Source organism: Pogona vitticeps, chromosome 1 (genome assembly GCF_051106095.1).
Source record: "Pogona vitticeps strain Pit_001003342236 chromosome 1, PviZW2.1, whole genome shotgun sequence".
NCBI lineage: Eukaryota > Metazoa > Chordata > Lepidosauria > Squamata > Agamidae > Pogona > Pogona vitticeps.
The window spans coordinates 292,604,527-292,631,283 of record NC_135783.1 but is presented as its reverse complement, the minus strand read 5'-3'; the positions used below and the strand labels follow the sequence as shown (position 1 = coordinate 292,631,283).

General features: G+C 39.9%; 1 protein-coding gene across 3 annotated transcripts; it reads right to left on the bottom strand.

The window, feature by feature from the left end:
* Positions 1-177: 177 nt before the first annotated feature.
* Positions 178-26,757, bottom strand: DDB2 (damage specific DNA binding protein 2). 3 transcript variants are annotated; one of them, XM_020799179.3, is made up of 11 exons: positions 26,618-26,757; positions 24,964-25,140; positions 20,821-20,951; positions 19,515-19,706; positions 18,170-18,315; positions 9,169-9,268; positions 7,172-7,349; positions 5,163-5,308; positions 4,477-4,641; positions 3,209-3,254; positions 178-1,005 (listed from the first exon to the last, which is right to left on the bottom strand). In XM_020799179.3, exons 2-11 carry the CDS (start codon positions 25,127-25,129, stop codon positions 821-823), a joined length of 1,455 nt encoding a protein of 484 aa, XP_020654838.3. In that variant the 5' UTR covers positions 25,130-25,140; positions 26,618-26,757; the 3' UTR covers positions 178-820. The 3 variants fall into 3 exon arrangements, with proteins under 3 accessions (XP_020654838.3, XP_020654823.3, XP_072842127.2); XM_020799164.3 differs by lacking the exon at positions 18,170-18,315 and adding an exon at positions 10,466-10,632; XM_072986026.2 differs by lacking the exons at positions 9,169-9,268; positions 18,170-18,315.

The window sequence follows — 26,757 nt, the reverse complement described above, 5'->3', positions numbered from 1 at the left end:
CCTTTCAGAAAAGAAAAATCAAGCTCTAGAGAATTCATTCTATTGCAGAATCTTACATTCTTAGCTGAGAGTTTACAAATTTCCTAATTGCTGCCCTTTGGGTCAGCTTACATCCTATTTCATTTTCCTTCTCAAAGAATAACTTTGCCTTATTCATATGACAAAAAAACCACTTAGTCCCATACAAAACTTTTATTTACTTCAATACCGTTAACCAAAGAACATAATAAGACAACCCCAACAGCAACTGCGAGTAATACACTCGAACAAGACCCATACAGCCGCCTGCTTCAGGTTTAATCACACTCTTCAAGGAGGACCAGCACAAGCAACTTGAGCTCCCAAGCAATTTTGTAATATTGGCTAACTTTCAAGTAAATGCACCTAAGCTAAACATTGCTTCAAAAACAGGGCTGCTTAAGAAAAAAGAATACACATGTGTCTCTTTTAGTTTCCAGGGGGTGGCATATTTTTATTGCAGCCCAAGGACAGAAGGGCAAATGTAGGCTTCTCAATTCGCAGAAGGGATACTACAGTTCCCTGCATGGGACCATTTCTCAGACCAGCTACATAGAAATGCTTTGCTCTGCTCAGCCTATTTAAATCCAAGCAGGCATGAGTACCCATTCTTTGCCCTGAATAAAAGCATGCCTTGTTTTTGCACCTCAACGTCCATGATCCAGAGAAGCTGCATTAGTGTAAAGGGCTTGCCACCTCCAAAACTACTGTTGCTTAGGATGCCAGCACCAGCTCCACTTATCCAGCATTACAGAGAAACATGCCTCATCAGTCCTCTGGGCCCTTTCCTTTCCTCTTCTCCTCATGTTTTTTGCACTTTCAACTTAGTTTTGAGTCTGCTGGTTCCTGTCTCTGATTGCCTGTTCCTGGGCCCTCCTTGTCGAGATGAGGTCCGGCATCCATTTCCCTGCTCTGTCACAGCTTGCATAAGACGCTCCTGCTTCTTAGATATCATCTCCTCATGGCCCCAGATAAGAATATTAAAACCTGCCAAAGGAACAAACCACAATTTTAGGAATTCTGTTTGGAATACTCTTCAGGTACATAAGTACCAGTCCAGGTTATATCCAATTATAGTCTCCACAATTCCTTGCTCATTTACTGGCTGTGCTGTCCAGTTCTGATGAGAGTGTTACAAATTTATGGAAGGCCAAATTGTACAACATGTTAAAAATATATACACCAAAAGCTCAAACATCATCTAACAGAACTAGTTATTTCCCAGCTATTAAAGTTCAATGGAATAACTAACCTTGAAGTCTACAAAGTCCTGAGGCTAAAAACTCCTAATTGCAGTTAACAATTGTTATATGTTATCAAAGTCACATCTCATTTAAAACAGCTCTAATAGAGTGTTTAAGGTATGTGAGATTTTCAATGAGTGATTTTCCTCCACCACTGTCAATTTCCATGGTTCACACAGGAATCTGAACCCAGGTCTTCTGAATCCTGGTATGACATTCTTTTCACTGCACCACATTGCCCGAGAGAACACAAAGAGAAAATATATTTCACCAACTATGCATGTATGTCTGAGGTTCTACTTCTCTTATTCTCATTTTGTTTTGTTTTGGTATAATCATGTTGGTTATTCCTTTTGTATACTGCCCTAGTAGCAGTATACACAGGATGAATGGTAGTTTAACATTATTTTTTTAAATAGAATACAATGTTGCCTGTTTCTCTGCAGGAGAGGAAGGTTTTCTATACAGTACTGATTCTGGCAGTAGTACACAATTAATACAGTACTGATTTTAATAAAATATTTACTGCCCCAGACAGAAATTGAATTTGAACATCTGAAAAACCTTAAAACTCCATTGTATAAACACCAAGATTTATTTATTCTGCCCCTTGCTTCTTCAGCATTACTACTCAGAAGGTCAACAGATGGCAGCAGTTCTTTATTTTCTGGTCAGACAAACAAGACCTTTCAATACCTCATAGCAACAGAATTTTCATAGGTCTCAGTACCACTACGTGATGCTCTATGTAAACCTTTAGGGCAACATAGTGCTTTAAGTATTTTCAGCACAATTAAGTGGACCTGCCTTAGAACTCCTGACCTCTCTCCAGTTCTTTTCTACCTGTTTATTCAATATATAGCAAGCTTTCTTCTACAAATTAACTTATTTGTAACAACAACAGACTCAATCTCTTTATGTTTTAGCTTGGATACATATCCCTGCCTGGCAATCAAGGTCCCAGATAATTTCCATACAGGAGCTATAGGATATTTTCTTTTCTGGTTGTGCCACTAAAACTACTATTTGAGAGTTAAAGAACAAAGTTAGTTTGTGCCCAAAATATATGTTATGATGGAGATGCTAACCAGATTCCTGTTGTTTACATATAGGAGCCTGAACACATCATAAATCACAGCTATGAACCACTACTAGTTAAGAAGTCTGTGGTTCTCTTTGTCCATGCACACCAGTTGCATAACTTCATACAGGACGAGGAATTTGCTATTGTATTTAATGCCATTACACTTATGCCTGTGCATGTAAGCAATAGGATTCTGACCAGTGTTTTCAACTATTTGCCCTTTTCACAAATGAAGAAAGAATTTGTAATAAATAATAAGAGGACATCAAAGGAGACAGATAGTGAATGCTGGCTCATCAGAACCAACAATGCTGCTGGAGCAACTGATTAGAGAAGGTACATCACACAAGGGGTTCAGTGCTCTTTACTCTTGTGCTCTGACTATAAATATAAATAGAAAACTATAAATTTCTATGAACAGAAAACTAGCTACTACTATTAAAATGTGACGCTTTATTGTCTTGATTGCTTGCTTGAAATCTGAAGAACTGTGCGCAAAAATGTTTAAAATAACATGTTAATGTAAAGCATTTTAATGGAATGTTTTATATATTTTATATTTTTATTTTAGGCCATGTGAGCCTGCAAGAACAACAGAGTCTTGTGGCATCTTAGAGACCAATGTCTTTTACTTGACAAATATTTGTGTAGTCTACAGTCCACAAAAATAGATGTCAAATAAAATGTATTTGTTTTTAAAGTGCCACAAGACTCTGTTGTTTCAATATACTATGTTTAAAATTAACAGGCGTTATCAGTTGAATGATAGAACCACACCTTTGTCTAGACAGCTCCTGTTTATCTTGATCTGAAAGAAATACCAACCCACTACCAAATGTGTATTATTAAAACAGTGTCTTACCCATTCCAGAAGCTAAGGTGTCTCCCATAGGGTTAAACTTATTGAGCTGTAAATGAAAGCACAACAATACATTGGAACATCTGTCAGCTGACCCTTTATCAAATCAGAAGCGAGAGGATTCTAGACAGATGAACAAAGAAAAGGCCAGTACTGGATTTGAAAGAATTCTGCACAACTCAGCAGGGCTTTCAGTGGCAAGCCCTTTTCCCAGTTATGCTTCTGGTCTCAGCAGCAATCCATCATGAGATGCAGATATATGCCTTAAAAGAAGGCAATTCCAATATCAGCTAAAGAAATAAATATTGTGTATAAACCTAGTTATTTAAAATTCTTTCTAGAAAAAGTTAATCATGGAAACCTTACTCTACGGCACTCTTAAAGCTGTAGGAAATCTAGTGATAGCTTACAACTCTGGCAACAGAAAGTAAAGATTCATTCTACCCCAAGAACAGAGATGAATTTCTAGAAATAGCCCACATAATATGCACTCAGATCTTCAAGAAGTCATCCATGCTCTACTTTTAAGTTTGAATTAACTGTCCTAGAAAATAAATACTACGCATTGGCCCACTCTTACTCTTTTCAGCTACTCTTTCTCATAGTCCACACGCTATTTTAAGTTACATGAGCTTTGGAAATACAGAGCTCTGTCCTCTTGTATGAAGTTCATAAAATGTCCAGATAGGCCTCTAGAGCACTGGTTCTTAACCTTGGGTTACTCAGGAGTTTTGGACTGCAACTCCCAGAAGCCTTCACCACCAACTGTGCTGGCTGGGGTTTCTGGGAGCTGCAGTTCAAAAACATCCGCGTAACAAAGGTTAAGAACCACTGCTCTAGAGCAACCTTTGGTCCTCTAAAATGTTTTGAACTTCACCTCTCAGATGACCCAGCCAACATAGCCAATAACAGGGATTCTTGGAACTGAGATACAAGGCTTGGAAAACCAGAGCTTTAAAAGATTCTGGGCCAAAAATGTATTTCTGCTAATGTGGGCATGTGTCTGCTAACATCCTGGAAAACCAGGAGTGGCCCCTGTCCCATCAGAAATGGCCAACCTCTGCCTTAATAGTAGAACTAAGGTAACTAGAGAACACATGTAGAGTGGTCCAGGCCAAAGGAAAGCTCATTAAATGCATGATTTTGTGATAAGAAAATCAGTCAATAATATGTTTTTAAAAATGGACGCCACTCCTCCCCCCCACCCATTTTTGTTCTGAACCCCCAAGATGCATGCAGCAGCTGTTTAGAATCCAGCTTTCAGTACTCACTGAGATAATGCCTGATGCATTTGAATCATGAAGCTGGCACACCATCTCTCCACTGTTTCCATCAAATATATCAACAGTTCTCAACTCATTAGATGTGTACCCTGGGAAGTGGGGGTCTGGGTAACGACCAGCCACAATGAGATCATAACGAGGATGCCACGTTGCCTAAAATACAGAAAAAATATTGCTGGTATACATTACAAAGAACTGCATTACAACAACGTGAGTTTTATCCCTGCTGATATTCCAAGGGGTTAGAATCTACACAAAACCAGATTCTACCACTTTCACATGATCAGACAAACAAGACCTTTCAATACCTCATAGCAACAGAATTTCCATAGGTCTTAGTACCACTACGTGATGCTTTATGCAAACCTTTAGGGCAACATAGTGCTTTAAGTATTTTCAGCACAATTAAGTGGACCTGCCCTAGAACTCCTGACCTCTCTCCAGTTCTTTTCTACCTGTTTATTCAATATATAGCAAGCTTTCTTCTACAAATTAACTTATTTGTAACAACAACAGACTCAGTCTCTTTATGTTTTAGCTTGGATACATATCCCTGCCTGGCAATCAAGGTCCCAAATAATTTCCATACAGGAGCTATAGGATATTTTTCCTCTCAACTTTCTACCACCAGCAGCTGGACAGGACCCATTGTTAATATTCTTATTTTTTTTCACCTTAATTGGTGTGAGATGCTGGAACTGCCGATGAGGATGTGGAATCAAATGCTGTGGTTTAGACCAATCAGAAGATGAATAAACTCGGATTTCATTGTACTGGTCAGTACTCAGTAGCTTAGCACCATCTATTGGGCTGAAGTAAGCTGAAAAAGAGAGAAGGCATTTTATTTAAAAAGCCAAAATCCATGTAAAACCACATTCCATGGTTAGTTTAAAAAAAGAATTTCCACAGAATGTTTGACATATTTCCTAACATTCGATTTAAGGATTACAATCTCACTATGCTTAGCTTTATAGAAACACAAATTATAATAATTTAGAAATTTATTAAGAAACAATGTAATTGCTAGGCAATGGTCTCTTTAGACATGTTTTTCAGACTGTAAAACATTAACACAAGAAATGAATTTGTTTAAAATAAAATAACTAAACATGGACGAAACTTGAGATAAAACGAATACTGTACTACAGCCAACCCAAACATGTACAAAATATTGAATCCCAATAAAACCAGCAGAATTATTGACACAAACCATTATGTATCACACTCTCAGTATAACACAGATGTACCTGTTGCTTTGAATTCTACCCATTTAGAACTAAAGTTTATTTTGAGTTTCTCTCTCTCTTTACTCCAAGATGTCACTGCAGACTGCAACACTTCCTTAACATATATTATCCCAACAAGCCCATGGCATTCTGACAGTGACCTTATGTGAAGTGAGCCAATTTATTTAGAGAGCAGTTGGCATGGGAGTACAAGATAAACAAATCATACAAAAGCGAAGTTGGAAAGGGCCTACAAGGTCATCATGTCCAACCCCCTGCTCAATGCAGGAATACAATCACAGCATATCTATCAGGTGATTATCTAAATTTTTCTTGAATGCCTCCAGTGTTGGAGCACTCACCAACTCCCGAGGTAACTAGTTCCACTGTCGTAATGCTCTAACAGTTAGGAAGTTTTTCATGATATTCAATATCCTGAATTATCCTCAATTTTCTTGGTATCTGGCTTCCTTTAACTTGAACCCATTGTTGTGTGTCCTGCACTCTGGGATGATCAAGAACAAATCTTGATCATGCTCTGTATGACAGCCTTTCAAATATTTGAAAAGTGCTTTCAGATCACCCCTCAGTCTTCTTTTCTCCAGGCTAAACATGCCCAATTCTTTCAAGCTTTCCTCATAAGGCTTGGTTTCCAGCCTTGTCCCCCTCCTCTGAACTTGTTCCAATTTGTTAGCCTCCTTCTTGAAGTGTGGTGTCCAGAACTGGACACAATACTCAGGCCTAACCAGTGCTGAATAGAGAGGAACTAGCGCCTTGCGGGATCTGGAAACTATACTTCTATTAATACAGCATAAAATAGTATTAGCCTTTTTTGTAGCCACATCACACTGTTGGTTCATATTTAGCTTGTGATCTACAACAATTTCAAGATCCTTCTCCCTCATTGTTTTGCTGAGCCAGGTATCCCCCATCTTTTAACTGTGCAATTGGTTTCTTTTTCTGAGGTGCAGGACTTTGCACTCATCCCCGTTGAATTTCATTCTGTTGCTTTCAGCCCATTACACCATCCTATCAAGGTAATTTTGATTTTTCTTTCTGTCTTCTAGTATTAGCTATTCCACCCAATTTGGTATCATCTGCAAATTTGACAATCATTCCCTGCACTTCCTCATCCAAGCCATTAATAAAAATATTGAAGAGTACCAGGCCCAGGACTGAGCCTTGGGGTACCCCACTAGTTACCTCCTTCCAGTTAAAGAAGGACCCATTAATCATCACCCTCTGAGTATGATTCTGTAGCCAATTGTGTATCTATCTGACACGATCTATCCAGCCCACACTTAGCTTGCTAATCAGGATATCATGGGGCACTTTGTCAAACAAAGACACCGAATACTTACTAACTGAAAGTCACATTTGCACCCAGTCAGTAATGGGTAGGAAAGGGGAGTTAAGAGAACCACTGTCAAATGAAAGTTCACACTTTTCATTCTTACCTGCATTAACGGGTTTGTCATGTGGAAGTACATGGAGACAACTTGATTTGTCCTTAATGTTTCTCAGATCCCATATTTTGACTGTCCGATCCACTGAGGCTGTAGCCATCAGCCAATCACAACGAGAATTAAACTCCACATGAGTCACTTTCTTTTTGTGCAGTTTCAGGTTCCATATCTGCAGCAGATATAATCGAAGGCATATTTTTCATTTTATGAGGTGTTTTGGAGCAATGGAAAGGTGTGCAGCCCACCCAGGTTGCAGGGAGTGTGAAATAGCCTCAGGACTCTGGCAGCTGCCCACCCCTCATTTAGATGGAAGAACCACACAGGTTGGGTGAGTGGTATGGTTTCTTATGCTCAGCAGAAGAAAGACATCTGTAGAGAAAGAACTTTAGCATTCTCTGTACAACAGCCATGAGAACAGTATGAGTCTGAACCAGTTGGCAGCAGTGCCCACTGGACTGCAATACCATATGAAGGCAAAAAAGCTGATTCAAAATATATGTCACTGTCAGAATATTGAGAGTTTTATAGGCCTGAACAGGTCCAGACAGTAGTTTTAATGAACTGCCATAACGATCACCTGTGCAAGACTCTGAAATGCTGAGTCACAATGACTGTGGAGAAGATGATGCAACATCTGTGTATGATGCAACACCCGTGATGCAATCACCTGTCGTGATTGGACAGAGGCATCTGCTTAAGTGTATATAAGTGAACAATGTGTACATGGTGTATTCTTATTCTCCTTCCTCTATACCCTGCTATCCTCTATGCACTTTGCCTCTATATTGCTGCCTCGCCGAAGGACTGCTGCTTTGTATATTTGTATATTTTTTGTAAATACACATGTCTTTATAGAAGAGTTCCTTCATCGGAACTCTGCACATTACCAGCAAGAAGCTGACAGTCACCGCACAGCACGTGCAGCCAGCAGCATCCCTGTCATGCCAGTCACAGAAGTAGCCCAGCAAGTTCATTCCTGCCCCTGCACTGCTGACCACTCAGCAGATGAGCAGGGAGACCCGCCTCCTTACTGGATTGGTCAGCAGCACAGAGAGGTGGAGACATGCCAGCCCGGTTACTTATTTAATTGCTGCCATGGAGATGCTGTTGGCTGTGTGTGCCTCATATAACTGGATGTACCAGTGGGGGGGGGGGGCTGGACTTCCCTGCCATCTGTGTCTGCAACGTTCACATTCGTATCCCTAGGGATACAAATACAAATGTCCCATCTCTAGTTATGTTTTATCAAAGTAAATGTAAGTTAGTGGAGAAATAATAATTGTGTGCTGTCAAGTCAGTTCTGACTTATGTTAAGCCTTTTCAGGGTTTTCTAGGTAGAAAGTGCTCAAAAGTGGTTTAACATTCCCTTCTTCTGGGGCTATCTTCAGACTGTGCAGCTTGCCCAGGGCCACAAAGGCTGGCTGTTCTGGGATGCGTAGTACAGAAACTGAACAACCCTGGGCTTCACAACCAGATACCTAACTCACTGAGCTATCCAGCCAGCTGGACAGTGAAGAAAGTTGGCAGTCAAAAATAGAATCATTTTAAATATGGTATTGGAGAACTGGACTGCTAGAATAAGTGGGTCCAAGATCAAATCAAGCTTGATTTACTCTGGAAGCAAAAACAATGAAACTGAGTTAGTCATACTTTGGGGACCTCATGAGAAAGCAGGACTCATTGGAAAAGACAGTAATACCAGGAAAACCTGAAGGCAGCAGGAAAAGAGGATGACAAAATATGAGAGGAAGCCAAATATGGAAGGAAGCCCAATATGAAATGAAGCTACAGCCTTCAGAACACGGCCAAAGAGCCCGAAAAACCCACAACAACCACTACAGCCTTCCGTTTACAAGAGATGAGCTAGCCTGTTGGGGGCAGGACATTTTGAAGGTCACTCATTCATAGGGTCATCGTAAGTCAAAGGGAATTCGACGGTATGAAACAAAACGAGAATCATGCTCAAAAGAGAAAGGTGGCACACAAACCTTTTCACCTTCTGTACTAAGTAGAATTACATTCCCCACATTATCACCTGTCAACACAGACCGCCATGCTGCAGATACATCAACACTGCAATACCAGAAACTAAAAAAAGTAAAGAAAAAAGAAAAGCAAACTCAGAACTGTAAGTTGCTACAAAAGGTATAAACAAAGTATTTAACAAATACAGTATTTAACAAACATATCCTTTAGCCCTAGAAAGGGTCAAAAGCAACAGTCAATGACCCAATACTGTATTTAAATAAATAAGGTAATCACAAGTGAAGTGAATCCTAGGAACCTAATGATGTAGGAGTTATTTACCAAATAATCTGGAACACCAAATAATGTATTGGAATCAGGAGTCTAAATAATGCATCTGAAGTATACTACAATCCATGTAAATGTATGTCACAGAAAATGTGTTAGCCTTCAAGGTACTATAAGGCTCTTGCAAGTTCAAATCAAGAAACCCATTGCAAATGCCTACCAATATTAGGAAGGCTAAGCCCACTCCAAAAGCATTCATGTGAGGTTTTTAAAGGGTTTTAACTACGAATTTGCGTGACTACCTATTCTAAGTACCCATGAAGTGGATGTTTTTAAAGTTATGGAGGAAACAAAAGTTATTGGAAATCTGAGGGTCAAATCATAGCTTACATGGTAGGTGAGACTGCTTCCCATTTTCCACAGGTTTTCCAGTGAACCTCCAAAATGATTTTTAAAAATCTAAATACATCATGAAAAAGCATGCTTCCATGCATTTTTCTTCAGAAACCGCCATTTACTGGGATATTTACAGCCTCCAAATAATTGCTACATAAAGCATCTCCTGGCTTCTGCACCTAGTCACATTCACTCTATTTGGGGCTATGGGCAATAAAAAGGAAAATATTCTTAAAGCTAATTTATTAATTTCCTCTCTCCATGCTACAAATGATGCTAAGAGAAAAAACACATCATAGTTTGCAGAATTTCTACTGGAAAAGAATGTTGCCTTCCTTACAGATCAGCTAAATGTGCATCTTTTTAAAAGATGGTCTTCAGAGAGTCTAACACTCTCCTCCTACATATACAGCCCAAGGATTCATGCTTACAAAATGCTGAGGTATTTCATTTGTCAAGATGAACAGCAGGTAGCAGATTCAAATGGACCCTTGCTTGGTTACTCAGTAGAAACATTCTCCTATGCACCCAGGAGAACAGTGCCTGCAAATTCAAGAAGCCTGTCCTGATACATTCACAAAAAAATTACAAAAAAGGTATGAGTAGACCAACAACCCTATCCTTTTTGCGCCTCACCAAACATCATGAAATTCATGGTCACAGACTGGTGTGCAAATGATCATTCGTGCTCCTTGGCCATCAAGATGCTGTAGTCTAAGAGTGCCATCCCCTGATGCCACATAAAGTTTGTTCAACTCAAATGGGCTGAATTTAATGCCTCCAAGAAAGTCTCCTGGGCCATTCTGAAACACAGATGGAAAGAGGAGAGGAATGCGCTCAAGTTAATAGGGAAGGACTGGTATGAGAATCAGCACACCACGGCAGAAGTGCACTGAGCTCATGGGGATTCTAGGAGCAGCCTTCCAAAAATTGGTGCCCTCCCAATGCTTTACAGTATTGCTTCCAGGATTCCTGATTACTGCTTGGTTATGTTTCAGGGGAGCTGAAGTTCAAAACAAGGGGCAGGCAGCAGACTGGGAAATTCTTCGCCAATCTAGATGAGACCATCTGTTCCCAAAGAGGAAGAAAGCCATAAGTTTAAAGTAAAACCTAAGGTTTCAGCTATCTGCATTCGCGAAGGCTTTCACGGCCGGGATCTAATGGTTGGTGTGGGTTTTTCGGGCTCTTTGGCCGTGTTCTGAAGGTTGTTCTTCCTAACGTTTGGCAAAACGTTAGGAAGAACAACCTTCAGAACACGGCCAAAGAGCCCGAAAAACCCACAACAACTGTTTCAGCTATCCTTTTAAAAAAAGGAAATTCAGGCCACAGTTCACATTCATACCTCAATATATGAGTATATAAATGCATCTTTTTGCACCAGAAGTGAACACAAGTTATGAAGTATGCTATCTAATCTCCTGAAGAGGAGGGATCATGCTGCAGGTACTCCTGCATCCACAGAGATCCCTTTAGAAAAGCTGTTTACTAAACAACTTCAAGTAAAATAATTAAAAAGAAAAAAAGACACCATGTAAGCCAGCAGAGCAAACAGCAGCAACCTAACACCTTAGATGCACAAATTTCTTCCCATTATTACTAGGTGGATCCCTAAAAACACATCAAATCACAACCAAGGGGGAATTACCTTTTAAATCTCTCTTAAGGACAAAACTCCTGCGTGCTATAAGGTGTTACTCACACAGCTGCCCTCAAAGAGCAGTTGATGTGCTTCCATAGTTCTCTTCCAGGAAACACATTCCATGATCATATATATGGACTCCTACCAAACATGAGAGACCTTAGAAAATCACACTTGCCCACTCTTAACTGCCATTACAATTTGTTCACCTGGATCAAAAGCAAAAGATATCAAGCTTTCGGAAGATGGCAGGACTGAGCAGCAGAACAGTAACATCTGTGAATAATAACTATAATGAAAAGTTAGGCAGAAGGAAAAAAAACCCAGTTTCCCGCCATTCATTTCTATTCAGGAAACAATAAAGAAAGCTGAATAACAGATAGAGCCATCCAGTTAATACTAAAATAATTAACCTTAGAACTAGTTTATTATTAGCCCTATACTGGGTAGTTTTATGATGTGCACATGAAAATTCATTTCCTAAAGTTGATCAAATCCTAGGAAGCTATACAATTTCCTCTTGGGAAGTACCAGCTAATTAAAAAGCTTTTTAAAAACTTACTGTGAAGAAATTAAAGACTTGGGGAATATGAAATTTGACAATGCAGTTTCTGGACTCTTCTGTGTGTCTATGAGATTATTGGAATTTAACTTTTTAGCCAGTGATCAAATGGTTAAAAGGCAGTTTACACCTTCCACCCTTCCTGTAACTTCAAAGGACAGATACGTCTGTGCTGATATTCTGTCAAGAGGATTCCAACACTTTGTGCTGTAACCCCTGCCTTGGAGGTGGTCAGCTTGCTTCTTTTCTCAATAATACATGCTGATCTGGCAGGTCAGGAAAGCTATCTTTTGGTGTGTAGATGGATCAAAGAGGATTAAGAGCAATTACATGAAGTGGGAATGGGGTGTTCATTTGTTTAAACATGGAAAATGGAGCTTTGGGCTCTGGCAGATCTTTGCAGAGATCATGCCTTGTTTCTCTGGCTGCACAGAGACCTCTGCATACCATTTTATAAAGCTATAATAAGGAATGTTCAGGAAGTATGCCCCAGAACAACTCCATTGCTCTGCTTAGGTAGGGTACGTTAGATTTCATTATTTTTTTAATGAGTTTCTGTTTGAATGCTGCAATCCTGTAATCACATTTGCTCCTGATTTTCAGTTAACCTGCCATTCTTTCTCTGACAAAGTCCCCAACAGTTGATATTTAAATTTTTCAGAGGCCATTTCCATCTTTCCAATGAGTATGGTCTGTATAAATAATACTCTTTAGTTTCCACTATTTTATCAACAAACCAAACCCATCATCATAAACCTCCCCTAGGTACTTTCTCCCCTCCTTGCCCAGATATAATAGTATATAAATCAACTTTTAGCCCAACAATTTAAATTACAACCATGGCAGTATTATCAGAGTCCCACACAGTCCAGCCAAGAAAAAGTCCAGACTAAACAGCAGACACAGGAAGTCAGTCTCTCCAATAGATATCCTTATAATCCATCCAACTCCAGTCCTGATTTTCCTAGCTCCTCGGTCTATTCGATTGCGTCCGTCTCGCTGATTATTCACAGTCTGTTTTCTTGCTTCCAAAAAATTATTCCTCCTTCTAAAACCCAGCAAGGTTCTGTTATCAAAGCTCCATTCATCAAACTCCAATCCTGGTTTTCCTAGCTCCTCAATCTAGCCGATGGCATCATCTCACTGATGATTTCACAGTCCCTTTTCTTACTTCCGCAAGCTTATTCCTCCTTCTCCAAAGAACCCAGCAAGATTCTGTTATCAGTGTCCCATACAGTCTAGGGAAAAAGATCCAGACTAAACAGCATTCACAAAGTTTCAGTCCCTTAAAGCCTGTCCAGTGGTATTTTCTCTGGTTTTTTTCCAGAAACACAAGATTTTTCCTTCTCACTGTCTCTCTGTTCGACCTTGCTGTTTAAGAATCAGTTTCATTTTGAAGAAGCAGGCTGGCCAGCAAGTATTTTCACTCTAATTTCTTTTTCATCTTAATGAGGTTATTCATAAATCAAAGGCTTCAAATTACTTTGTTATTATATATTTTCAGCCATATTTCTTGTTCTCCTCTTCTCAGGGGGTGGGGGTGGAGTTACTCACAGCTATTCTGCCATGATGGCTCCCATCTCAGATCTATGCTCGGGTGAATTTTCAGAGGGAAGAAATATCAGGTTGCCGCCCAATCTTCTTCCTTCTGTTGCTTACCAACTGCTTCAGAGAGACCTCTCCTGGTCTCCCCTACAATCCCCCATTTCTAGAGGGACCCCAGACCGGGCGGTTCCAGCTTTTCCCGGGAGCTGTTCCTGGCAGCTACTGACTGCACCACAACAAAGCTCCGCCTCTCCACCAATTTTCTTCTTTTTTTTAATAAAATACCAAAATCATTACAAGTAACTGTCTAGATTTTTGGGTGAGAGGGAGTGTAGTATTAAATCCAGTTGACAAAGCTATTGAGTTTTTAATATTTCTATGGGAGTGGTGACAGCCTACCTATCAAGCTTGGCACACTAGCTTTATTTGGGTGAGTGTTCAGGAATAAAACATTCTTAGCCAAGACACATAGCATTTCCCCATCTGAGTGCTCCCATCTCAGGATCAGCAGGATGCATGTGGCTGAAGGAATAAAAAAGGGGTCTTGATGAGAGAACTGTGACATGGTGTCACATGGTTCCCCCCAGTTCTATGACACTGACATTAAATTATTATTATCCTGGAGGACTGGCTTCACCAGTCTCTCCTATAGAATTAATTAATGTATTAATTAGCTTTCTACTTTCACTCTCTCCCCATAGGTTTAGTACAATTGTTTTACAATAAAGAGTATTGTAACAAGAACCAGAATAGGTCTTAGGATAATATAATGGCCCAAATCCTGTTGCTTATCATAATATATTGCACTAGAGTGGACTCAATGAATAAATGGGGGTTTTGTAAATCAACTGTTCTATATGTTCTGTTAATTTAAATGACCCTTATGATAACTGTAAGTTATATAAACGCATTGGCAAAGCAGCTACCATGTTCTCAAGACTCACAAAGAGTATGGCTGAAAAGAAGCTGACAACATATACAGTACCAAGATCCAGGTCTATAGATCCTGTGTTCGGAGTACATTCCTGTACTGCAGTGAGTCCTGGACCCTTTGTGCACGGCAGGAGAGGAAGTTGAACACGTTCCATATGCGTTTTCTCCAATGAATTTTTGGTATCACCTGGCAGGACAAAGTTCCAAACAGTGTAGTCCTGCAACAAGCTGGAATTTTTAGCATGTATACATTACTGAAACAGCAACTTCTACGTTTGCTTGGGCATGTCATGAGAATGGCTGACAGTTGGATTCCAAAAGATCTCCTGTATGGAGAATTAGTGTAGGGAAAGCACCCCAGAGGAAGACCACAAGGATATCTGCAAGCGGGATCTGAATGCCTTAGAAATGGATCTCAACAGATGGGAAACTTTAAAATCTGAGCGTTCGGCCTGGAGGCAGGCAGTGCATAATGGCCTCTCCCATTTTGAAGAGACATTTGTCCAGCAGGCCGAGGCAAACAGACAGTCCCGAAACCAGCAAAATCAGGGATCTGGACAGGAATTGGCACTCTCTAATTGGTCTTCTCAGCCACACTAGACATTGTTCCAAGTTCTCCATACAGAGCACGTTACCATAGTCTCTTGAGACTGAAGGATGCCTAATCTAATCTCACTATAACTGTGACTTACCTTAGTATAGTAAATCACAGTTAGAGCAGGTTCATTTGAATCAACTGTATAGACAGAGGAACTGACTTACTAAATCCCCCAGGATTCAATCGGCCTACTCTAATGTGATTTACCATGCTAAGCAACAGAATTTTGGCCAATATTTAAATCGTACACAGCACATAGCCTGTATCTTTCAACAGCAGTAGCTCAGGCTATTCCCAATTATTTATACAAAATATATACAGTATCTGCTTCTAGGATCAAGGCAGCCAATTTTGCACACACTTCAAAGTCCCATCCAGCTGTAACAGCTTTCTCTTTTTTAAACTACAGAATGTGAATCTGGCAATGACACCTTGATCTGTTCCTCATGCCTCATAAAGTAAGAAGAAATCAAGCAAATTCCATGCTGAAACCTTTGGAATCCCTATGTTTTTATTGTTAAATATTTTCCCACTCGTGGCGCAGTGGTTAAAACGCTGTACTGCAGCTAAAACTGTGCTCACGACCTGGGGTTCAAATCCCAGGTAGCCGGCTCAAGGTTGACTCAGCCTTCCATCCTTCCGAGGTCGGTAAAATGAGTACCCAGCTTGCTGGGGGGGCAATGTGTAGCCTGTATAATTAAATTGTAAACCGCCCGGAGAGTGCTTGTAGCGCTATGGGGCGGTATATAAGTCCAAAAAAAAAATTCGTTCAAAGTCTCTCTCAGGTACATAGTGTCTAATATTTTTCAGTGTGACTTACATGTAATCCAACTGTAGGTAATCAGAAGACAACCAAGATCTGGAAGTGCAGTTATAAAAGAACTAGAAATCCTTATGTGTAAAGACATGTCACTGGAGACCAAAACAAGATAATTTACACTGTGCTATTCCCAATTACTATATATGGATGTGAAAGCTGGATAATGAAAAAAGCTAATCGAAAAAATCAATTTAGTAAAATGTATGATTGGAGAAATTTATTGATACCATGACTTACCTGAAAGAACATAAGTAGGTGCTAGATCAAAACAAGTTTGATCTCCCACCAGAAGCTAAAACGAATAAATTGAGATTATTGAGCCATGAGCGTATTATAAGACAAGACCCACTAGAAAAGAAAATAATACTAGGAAAAATTGAAGAAAGCAGGAAAATAAGAAAACCTAACAAGGCATGGGTTGACTCAATAATGGAAGCCAACGTCTTTTGATTTATAAGATTCAGGGAGGGGTGTTAGTAAAAGGACCTTTCGGAAGTTATTAATTTACAGGGTTGCCATAAGCTAAAAGAGATTTTATGGCACATAGCAAGTATCTACTGGGCACAGCCAAGCATAAAGAGAAATTAATCTCATTCTAGCAAACTTTAACTATTCTTTATTTGAGTCCTCTTCACATTCTTTTTCTTGACTCAACTACATACATCTAAAGAGATGTATAATATTACACGAGGCTCAGCATGTGTCTCTTTTGCTTCTGATTAATGGCTCAGAAATTTATTGTGCAGATCAGGTTCCTAATACATAAATAAGACCTACATGCCATGTTCTTATATTTAAGTTGACATGGACTGTGTTTTTCTCCACACACTCCACTGGAACACTACTGCCAATATCACATCAATTAGCAGTTGTTTTGAACCACAGCCTAGATCTGAATTTTTTTTGAGAAACACAGTGAAAATGGAATGCAACATAACTAATCAATAGCCCTTTTATTCCCTTCTGAAGGAAAGGGCATACTATTTCCCTGAGAAGGAAGAGTAACCATGTTAGCCTACCACAACAAACATATGTAAGGACACACATGTAGACTGAGTCACCTTTCTATGCTATCTATGTTACAGCAAGCTTGTCATTGTTAAGATAGTCCAATCTTAATATTAATGCCTTCCCAGCCTCAAATAATCATATATACTAATAGTTGGTTCAGTTCTCCAAATGTTAATACTTATGTAACCAAAGCATCTCAATCTAAACATTAAAAAGTGGTGTCAAGAGACTTGAAGAAATCTAGGATTCTGCAGAGGTACGCAACTTTTATTTAAGTCCTAAGTGGTAGAAATAGAGAACTGCTAAATAAAACTAAGCATACTGAGTAGGCAAAGAATGCTGTCAGTTGTACAAAGAAGAAAGACAGAAACTGGAACCAAGTGACTTTGAACAATTCATGACTGATTGGAATACTGAACACGAACACGTCATGCTTCGTTGCCAAGTTCTGAATCTGATGGGTCTGGGACTAGACCTCCTGCCAAAGGTGTCCCCTCATACTAGTTTGTTGGTTATTTTTGTGTTAAATAAATTCTGATGTAATTCAGTCTCCATTCTGTGATGATCTCTGGCTTTTGAATTTCTTGAATTGCTTTTAATTCTCAATAGCTTTAACATCTTTTTTTACCTATGTAATTTATCTTAAAGACTCATTTTGAGGGCTCAAACAAGACCAGACAACATGCCAGGATTGGGGCCCATCTCTCCACCTTCCAATACCATCAAGTGCCATATTTCTGCTGGATCTGTTGCCAGTACTGGCATTTGGTGGTTTATACTAGTACTGAGACTCATGTTACAGAAGAATGCTACAGTATCCTTCCACATCAGAGAGCCAGACAAAACGTCAAGGTAAAGCAATTAAAGCCTTTTCTGAAGTGATAACAGTGGAGGAAAAGGCAGGGAATCCACAGTGATTTCATTAGTAGAAAGAATTGTGGCAGTAGCTCCTACTGATTCTCCAGTGGTATGGGGTCTTGTTTGTTGCAACAAAAGGGCAGAGGAGGCTGCATGTAGTTTCCAGGGAATGTTTTGCCAAAGGCTAAAAGATGGAGTACATTTCCTTTAAAAAATTGTGCTTTGGGAATAACAAACAATCCATATTTTCAGAGGGACTGCAAAAACAAAAACTAACCAACCCTCTATCCCCAAAGCTATACCACTTCCTATGTTTGTGCTCCCTTCTTATACAAGAAGGAGTCAAAAATGGAAAGAAGTGGATTACATCTTACTCCCAATCGTTGGTACTGGTGAAGACTCGGATTGTATTCCCATTAAAATCCTGTAGGACAGTCGTTCCAGCAACTGAAGATGTGTACAGCTCACTAGGATTAAAAGGGTTAAACTTCATTCCTGTGATGGCCCCTCCAGCTCCCATCTACAACGAAGCAGGATTAACAAAAGAGAAAACCACTCAGGGATAAGGAAGGAGAAAAATCTCTCAACAGCAAATTTTACTACAGAGTTAAATCTTCCCAAAGGCAGTATTCATCTTTATGTCACATCAACCAAGCTGGGCAAGTATCACGACAGAGGAGATATTTCCATTGCCAGCTAAATAACAGCTGTGGTGAAGGATGATCCTATAAAGCCCCAAATAACACCTCCCTCTTAGGAAGTCCTAATCCAGTATGTCAGGATGAGATGAACCATTAAAATTCACCTGTTCGTCTTTATAAGTAAAAGCTTCTTTGTGAGCAGTTTTCTTATCCTTTGTAATGGAGCAGCCAGAATCCACAAGGCAGTTTATGCCTACATCCAATCATACTATGTTGTGGCAGAAAAGTGCTGCTCTTTAATGATCTTTCACTTAGGCAAGTGTTAGGAACGTACTCAGGAACACAACAAGCATCTTGTTACTTATTGATAATTTGCTGCTATAACTTACACAATGTAACTTACAGAGGCATAAATTGCCAGTTTAATCCTGGCCAATAGCTTTCAAGTGAGAGTGCCTAAGGGCACCAACCATTTTGGTAACAGTTATGTGGAACCAAAATGTGCCATAATACATATTAACTCATTTTTCACTTTTGTCCACAGAAAACACAAATATCGGCTGAAATACTTTTGCTTAGCATAGAAAGTTGCAACCAGAGGAGGTCCACTGAGTTAATGGAATGTATGGAGAAATTGAGTCGCCAGATTCCCAATGGGCCTACTTTAGTTGCAACATACTATGCTAAGCAACAGTATTTCAGTCATAATCTCCTGAGACAATACAACACAGAAACAGAAAATGTTTGCAGGGACTTTCTCTCTTCCACTAATTAAACAGTTTGTTTATTTAACAAAGTATAAAGGTAAAGTGAAAAATGAATTCCAAAAACAGGTAAAGAACCTCTATATACTAATCTTAGAGGTTTTTCTAAATGTGAATATTTGTTATTCAACTCAAATACATCCCACCCCCCAATTCTGTCATTTATATAGAAAACAAAACAAAAAACACAACAAAGTAAATTCCTCATGAGCAGTTTAACTGTAACCTACAATGTCAATCAAGTAGTGGTCACCACACACTGCTCTAATGTACAGTACATTCCGATATGACACTTGATCTTCATCATGACTCACCCCTTTTATGAAGCAGGCTTTGTTAAGCACTTCATAGTCCCACAGGATGATGTCTCCACCTTTGGAACCCACAGCAACTGTACTAGGGTGTGTTGGATGCCACTCCAAACATGTAATTCTCCTATCAAAGTGACTTGCTGTTCGGAACAGGCGGTATGAGTGGAGAGAACGGACAAACGGCACCTGAAGACACTATGCCAAAGACAACGAGAGACCAGATGGAATCCAAATCCTACAATTAACATGTACTGTATATTGTCAGTATTCTACATAGATGCAAAAATCAGACTCAGGTCTAAGAATTTGATAAGTTTTCCAGTATTTCATTTAAGCTACTATTTATCTTATTTTCACTGGATTCCCTTATTACATAACCAACATAACTCCCCAGCATAAAACAACTGAGCTCACATATGAAGACTGTATTGGCCTTTCTACAGTTGAATGGTTTGAGTTTGCTTTAGTTACAATTTCATTTCCTGTGATCAAATTGTCTTCTAAATGCCACACATATTCAGACATACTTGAATACTGCTCTGTAGCTTCTGCCCTGTTCCATTAGGCTGCACAACAGGGAGACAAAGGAGAAAAGTAAGGCTGTTCTATAACTTTTAAGGACAGATCACCTACCTTTGCCCACCCAGGTAACCTGGTGGCAGTCATTCTCTTTTTTTTTTAACTGAAAGCAGCCTCTGGATGCTGCAGCTCTCAGTAGAATAGCAGCAGGAGCAGCTTGCTAAACCTCCCTCTCTGCTCAATTTCCCACTCAAAACTGACTACCTCTTTCAGTTGTTTTTCTTTAGTAGAGTAAAAGATAAAAACTGCTTTGATTTAAAAGGAAGGACACTGTAGAAGATTCATTGAGCAGCATGTTCTATGTGGTACAATTCTGCAGGAATCCACTGGGGAAGGTATGAAGAAACAGTCTTAATCAAAAGAGTAAGGCTGTCAGCTGATTACTGTCAGCAGATCCTTGAGGTTTGCTAGCAGAAGGACATTTCTGCCCATGGAAGAGGCTTACCCTTAATCCTAACTTCTTTCAACTGGCATCCTTTTCAGTTGAAACAACTGCATTTTAGGCTCGCATTAGATGCAATAGAGCAAAGAAAGAGGTCACCGATAGATTCATGCAGCCATGTGGACACAAGAGAAAGACAGATAGTTGTATTATGCACAAAAAGAGAAAGGAATCATGAACATGGGCAAACTATCCTTTTTCACTTTCCACTATGTGACCTTATAAAAGTATGCTCTAGATGCAAACAGAAATTATAGGAAATTCCAGTGTTCAAATAGAAACACTCACCTTCTTGAGCTGTGCCCCAATAGTGCCACCCAGCATGTTCTGGTAAACATAATGGACAATGTTTTTCTGCCTCTCCAAATGACAGAAGAATACTCCTTTGTTCTGGAGAACAGAGCCACTGAATGTTTTCCCTACCATAAAACAACACACATGAACTTACTACATGTTTATATGGTCACTCAGAATGTGAATACATCTGGATTATGGGATCTAATTCTCAAAATGGGGTGCAAGGCAGGAGGAAGAACACATACCTCAGTTTAAAGCAGGCAATTGTGACTGAAGCTACATCCCAGATGTTAAGGTAATTCAGATCACAGACCAATACCCCACTCAAAAATGATACACAATGATATACTCCTCTTGTACATTAATATCCATCCTCTAAACACAAGGGGTGAGTTCTACTCTTTGATTCCACAAAAACCCTTCTGTCTAAAACTAATCCCATTGAATACAATGAGACTTCCTTCCTCCACATATGGATCAATTGGGATAGCTTAGTAAAGATAATGTTAACTACAAATAGAGCTACAACTCTGCTCTTTGTGGAGAGGTTGACATTATCAAAGCCCAGGTTTTATTTCAGCTATTTCACACCACTGTTGACCGATAGTTCAGGCAGAGAGTGGTAAATGGGATTATGCAACAGTGTTTACTTGTAGTGGAAGTTACATTGCATTGAGAGTGTATCAGAGTAAACATGTATGGGCAGGGTGTTGGTCTGTGCTTTTTCACTCTGGAAGATTTGCTTTAAAACTTTTTGTTTTAAAGCACAGGTTGACAACTTTGGTAAGTTCAGGTGCCAATTTTTTGTCACAAGAACCATTGCGAGCCACATGGGCTACCAAAACTGTAAAAAATTAAGAAGAGAAAGGAAAAAGGAGTGGTGGGAAGTCCACTTTCAGTTTTATTTGATTTTATTTATTTATGGTGTCACACATTCCACAACAATTCTGTGACTGTGTTCATGGTGCAGCAATTATACATCCAACTCTCACTAAACTGTAAATTGAGAATGAGAAATGTATGGCTCTCCAGAAGCTGATGGGCTTCAACTCCCACCCAGGCGGAGAATAAATTTTGGACTACTGCTCCACAAGCAATGCTTGGGCTGGGCTGATGAAAATAGTAGTCCAGCAATGTCTGGAGGGGCCACACATTCCCCATCACTGCACAGATGGCTATTGGACAGATAGTGGATCCTAAGCTTTCACCAAACTCTTCCTCAGACTGGATGTTAAGTACCCAAAAGGACCCTCTTTGAGAAAGAAAAATCAGCTGGGCATGATGATAACACCCCAAGCATCAAAACAGAAGAGCTGTTATACAGAGGCTGAAATCCTCTTGCAGTAAGTTATTCCACATAAGCCTGATGTTGTCGTCAGCACTGGAGAATTTTCAGAAGTTAAATATTTCCAGTTTCTTTCCTGAAGGTCCCAAGGATCCCATATGATCACTTTCACCATCAGGAAGATATTCAGGGATACAGAACAGGAGAAGGAGGTGTTTAATTATCAAAATGTACCAGCAAAGTCATCCTGGTATCAGCAATTTTCAAGACACTGATTTCTGAGAAATCAGAAATGTTTAATTTCTGAAAAACCAGTAATATTGATGACACCATTAGTTTTATACAGCATAATTTAAACAAAAAGCATTTCAGGTAGCGTTTAATGTCATGTTTAATACATGGGTATCTCAGGATGCCCCACTAATTGAATGGGCAGAGCAGCACAGCTGCTGTGCTTCTGAACACTGGAAATCTTTGGTTACTCAGATTAGCCTCAAGCACCAATTAGAATATGTAATCTCTTCACAAGATGAAAAAGAAGTAAAGAAGATGTGTTTGTCCTTATACAGTATAGCTATGCACTTTTCTCTTAACAAATGCACAGCCTAAAAATCAGTTATCAGCTTTGATAATGTAATTCATTATTGGCTGAGAGTGCCATTCACACCAGCCAAATAAACCAGAAAAATATGATTTCAAAGCAGCAGCAGAGCAAGGAAACAAAGATTGCTAAGACCACCCCCTCCAAGATGTAAAAGATTTTTTTGAAAAAAAGGATTAGTGTGTGCACACACACAGACACCCAGGACCACGAACTGAAACATCTGACTAGTCAGAACATTTTGCCAAGAACCAGAAATCAAATATTGGCCTAGGTTGGGGTGGAGGAGAGGGACAATATTCAGGAGCATTCCAAAAGCATGAGAGCATTTATCCTAGCCACTCCCTTGGAACAGAATATTCCAGGTTTGTTTTGTAGGTTACATAAAAGACACAGAGCTGCTGGCAGTCTGTTCTCGACAAATAAAAGCGCTGACACTTCATGGAAAAGCCTAAAAACACTGCTGTCCAGAGAAAATTTTGCTGACCCATTCAGCTTGGGGTCTGTTTGTTTTTTTAACATTAGTTCTTAATTTTATGTTTAATCACCACAATACAGGGTCTCTTTTGCCCTATCCAAAAGATCCCTATTATCTCTTAAAGTCAGATGAGGAAGAAACAGATTCATACAATTGCTTGTAAACATATGTTTGGAAGTAAATGTTCTTTAACAAAACCAAAACAGATGAAATGAAAAAAGTGTTTCTGTAGTCACTGAAACAAAAATATTTTAAACATAAAAACCTCACTCAAAAGCAAAGCTCCTGCTGATTTCAACTGTGGCCCAAACTATATAAAATACAGTATATCTGTATCTTTAAATGTAAGCCTGTCACGCTCACATGTACTTGTGTGAAAAACATGCAGGCAGTACACATCAAATGTGCTGACACCTTAGAACTCTTCCCACAGCCAGACCGCACTCAAGGGTAAACGGAGCACGCTTGCGTGCACGTGCGGGTGGGTGGGGCACCTATGTGTGCGGGTCAGCGGGCCATGCGTCCAGGGGAGCGGGAGATCTGGTTCCGCAGCCCAGTCCTGTGAAGGGCACAGACCAGCAGCAGGCCACAGACCAGGGGTTGGGGACCCCTGCTATAAACAAGAGCAGCAGAAAAAAATGGCATTCGCCTCTTCAACCACATCTTCCATCCTCCTCTTTACACATAGGTGGGGCATAGCGACTAAGAAATTCATTTTAAAAAAATGTAAGATGTGTTGTGGTCCTGCTGCTGTTGAATACTTTGGGCCTCAAATATGCATAGCATGTATGTCTGTATGTCTATTTCTACATACAGTGGTGCCTCGCTTAACGAGCACACCGTATAACAACGAAATTGCATAGCGATCTCTTTTTTGAGATCGCTAATGTGATCGCTTACCAATGGCCCTATGGCCAAAACTCGCATTGCGAAGATCGGTAAGCATTTCGCTTACCGATCTTCGCATTGCGACGCCGGGAAATCAGCTGTTCGGCGGCTCCAAAATGGACGCCGGACAACCCAAAATGGCCACCGCAACCATTTTCGCACCCTGCCCTCGCTTACCGAGGGCGCGAAAATGGCGGCGCTATGAGGAAACTTCGCTTAACGGTGAGTATAGAAGCCATTGGAACGCATTAAACTAAGTTTAATGCGTTCCAATGGCATTTTGCATCCAGTTTAGTGATGTTTCCTCATAGCGAGGGTTAATCTGGAACGGATTAACCTTGCTATGCGGGGCACCACTGTACTTGCATATTCTGCACTACCCACATACTTCTAAGATGAAAACATTTTGGCACAGAAAGTTAAAAGTGAACCTTGTTTGTATGTTGAAGTTATCTCTTCAAGTGGCTTTATTATGTGGTATTTTTGTATTATACACAGCAATCTTTGAAACCCTGCCCAGGTTTGGCAAGGAGATTATACTATCTTGGTTAATTAAGAAGATCACTAAAATTTAGAACTACTTCACATGGTCTCTTTCCCAAAGAGGGTTCTGGCATGAAGAAAAAACTTATATGCAGAGTAGTCTGAAATATAGTACAGAGCCCAAGATTCTCTTAATGAGTGATTAATTTTAAATGACCATTTAAAATTACCCATGTTGGTATACTTTATCTCTAAATTTTGGTCAGTACACAGTTAATATGTCAGTATAAATTACTATCAAAACATGTGTTTCTAATTTTTAAACAATACAAATAGAATACAATAATACTGGGGTCACAGACATATATATGAGAAAATTATGAGGCTGTGGGAAATTACCAGTTTTCTCTAGATCTTTGGAGATTTTTCTCACAAGTAATTTCTTTGCTAGTGGTTCATTTTCCACTTCTCCATAGTCTTGTTTCCTCTTAGTAGTTGATTCAGTCTCTTTTTCTGATGCGCATTCATGTTTCAGACATTTCTTTGAATGTTTCCCAGGTGCCATTCTGTTAAGTACTGAAAATGACCAACACATGGAAAAATATTATTGTCATGGACTTGTTTGTTTACTAAAAAGAGAACATAATTTTTAATGTACATAAGAGTAGAAATTAACAACACATGTAACATTATTGCTTACAAGTCTCAAAGTCCTTTTTTTACAAGTCCTTACTAACACTTCAAAAAAACCACTTTACATTCCGTTTTCCTCCACCATAGAACTCAAAAGCGGCATGTCCCCAAAGGAAAGGAAAGATTATGTTTTAAAAAGAGAGAGAGAAAAAATAGGGCCAGGAAGTGTTGCTGTTTAATCTCCCATCATTCATCAAGAGTCACCACACGATTTTTGTGCCCTAGGGCAAAGCCCGTTGCCTTGCCTCACAGCCCTATTCCCAAAGAAGTCTGCTCCCTAGGCACTGTATAGCCCCTGGCTGGCTCAGCTTCAGCTTTCTGGCACATCATGGGAAGTGTCCTGCCTGTTGTTTGTTTGATTTTTTTAAAGTGATGTAATAAAAGTATAACTTGTTTTTGAATTTCTATTGTTTTGGGGGCCACGTGGCTTTTTTAAAATTCTGTGTCTTCATAGTAATACACAGACTGGAAACCATAGAATATTAAAAAGCCACAAATAGCCAACGTAGTGAACAAACAGCTCAGAAAGTCTGGCTGCTGCTAATACAAAACATGCTTTGTCATAATTTCATAACAAAAAGACCATCAATAAAGAAGTGATTTCACCTTTTACCCACAAGACTATTTGATCACTGACACTTATCTATGCAAAATTAAGAAGATTTTCTGGTGTGGCGATTCCATTGCAACTTGGAATGTGAAATGGCTGGGCCAAATAACCTCTTCAACCCTGATAGACTCCTCAGAAGAATAGCTAGTTCTCCCTTTAAGCTGCTTCACAGGGCTCTTGTGAGGTCAAAGCACAATTTCCATTTTGGTACATATTTCCACCAAAACTGACAATGTGGTGTCATTATAATTCCCAAGGAAAGTAATTTATGAAAGTGGAGAAGCTCCGTAGAGGGACCCAATTCCTATCTTCTCTTATTTTTTATACCACGTGAGTGAACTCTTACGTCTGAAACGTTGGACACAGCTCCCCAGACTTACACAGCCTAATACATTAATCTACAGGATTTAAAACTGATTGATGGGAAGCGTTTGCATCCAATTTCAAGTTCGGGACAGGCAAACACTGTACAGTACATCTCAAAAAGGGCAATCAGAGTCCACCACCACCACCACCACCACCTTTCGGATGCCAGGCGGCGTTTAGATGAAATAGGGAGCAGTCAGCAGGTATTCGAACAAAGAGGAGGGGGATCCTTAAAGTGTCCGAAAGGGAAAAGAGAGCGTGAATGCAACCGGGGGGAGAGGGGAGAAAGTTTTGGTAAAAGAAAGCGGCCTCCTGAGCACGGGAACCCAAGTTGCTGAGTAAAGAGAAGGAAAAGCCAGAGCAGCCGCGGGAACACCCCCTCACCTGAACTCCCGCAACCTAGACTGCGCGGCTCTCTTCTAAGGCTGAAGAAGAGCTAGCTCAGTGGGCCGCCCGGCCGCCCCTGTCCTAGAACTCCACTGACAGACTGACAAAAGGAGCGGGAAGGGAAGCTCCTCCTTGGC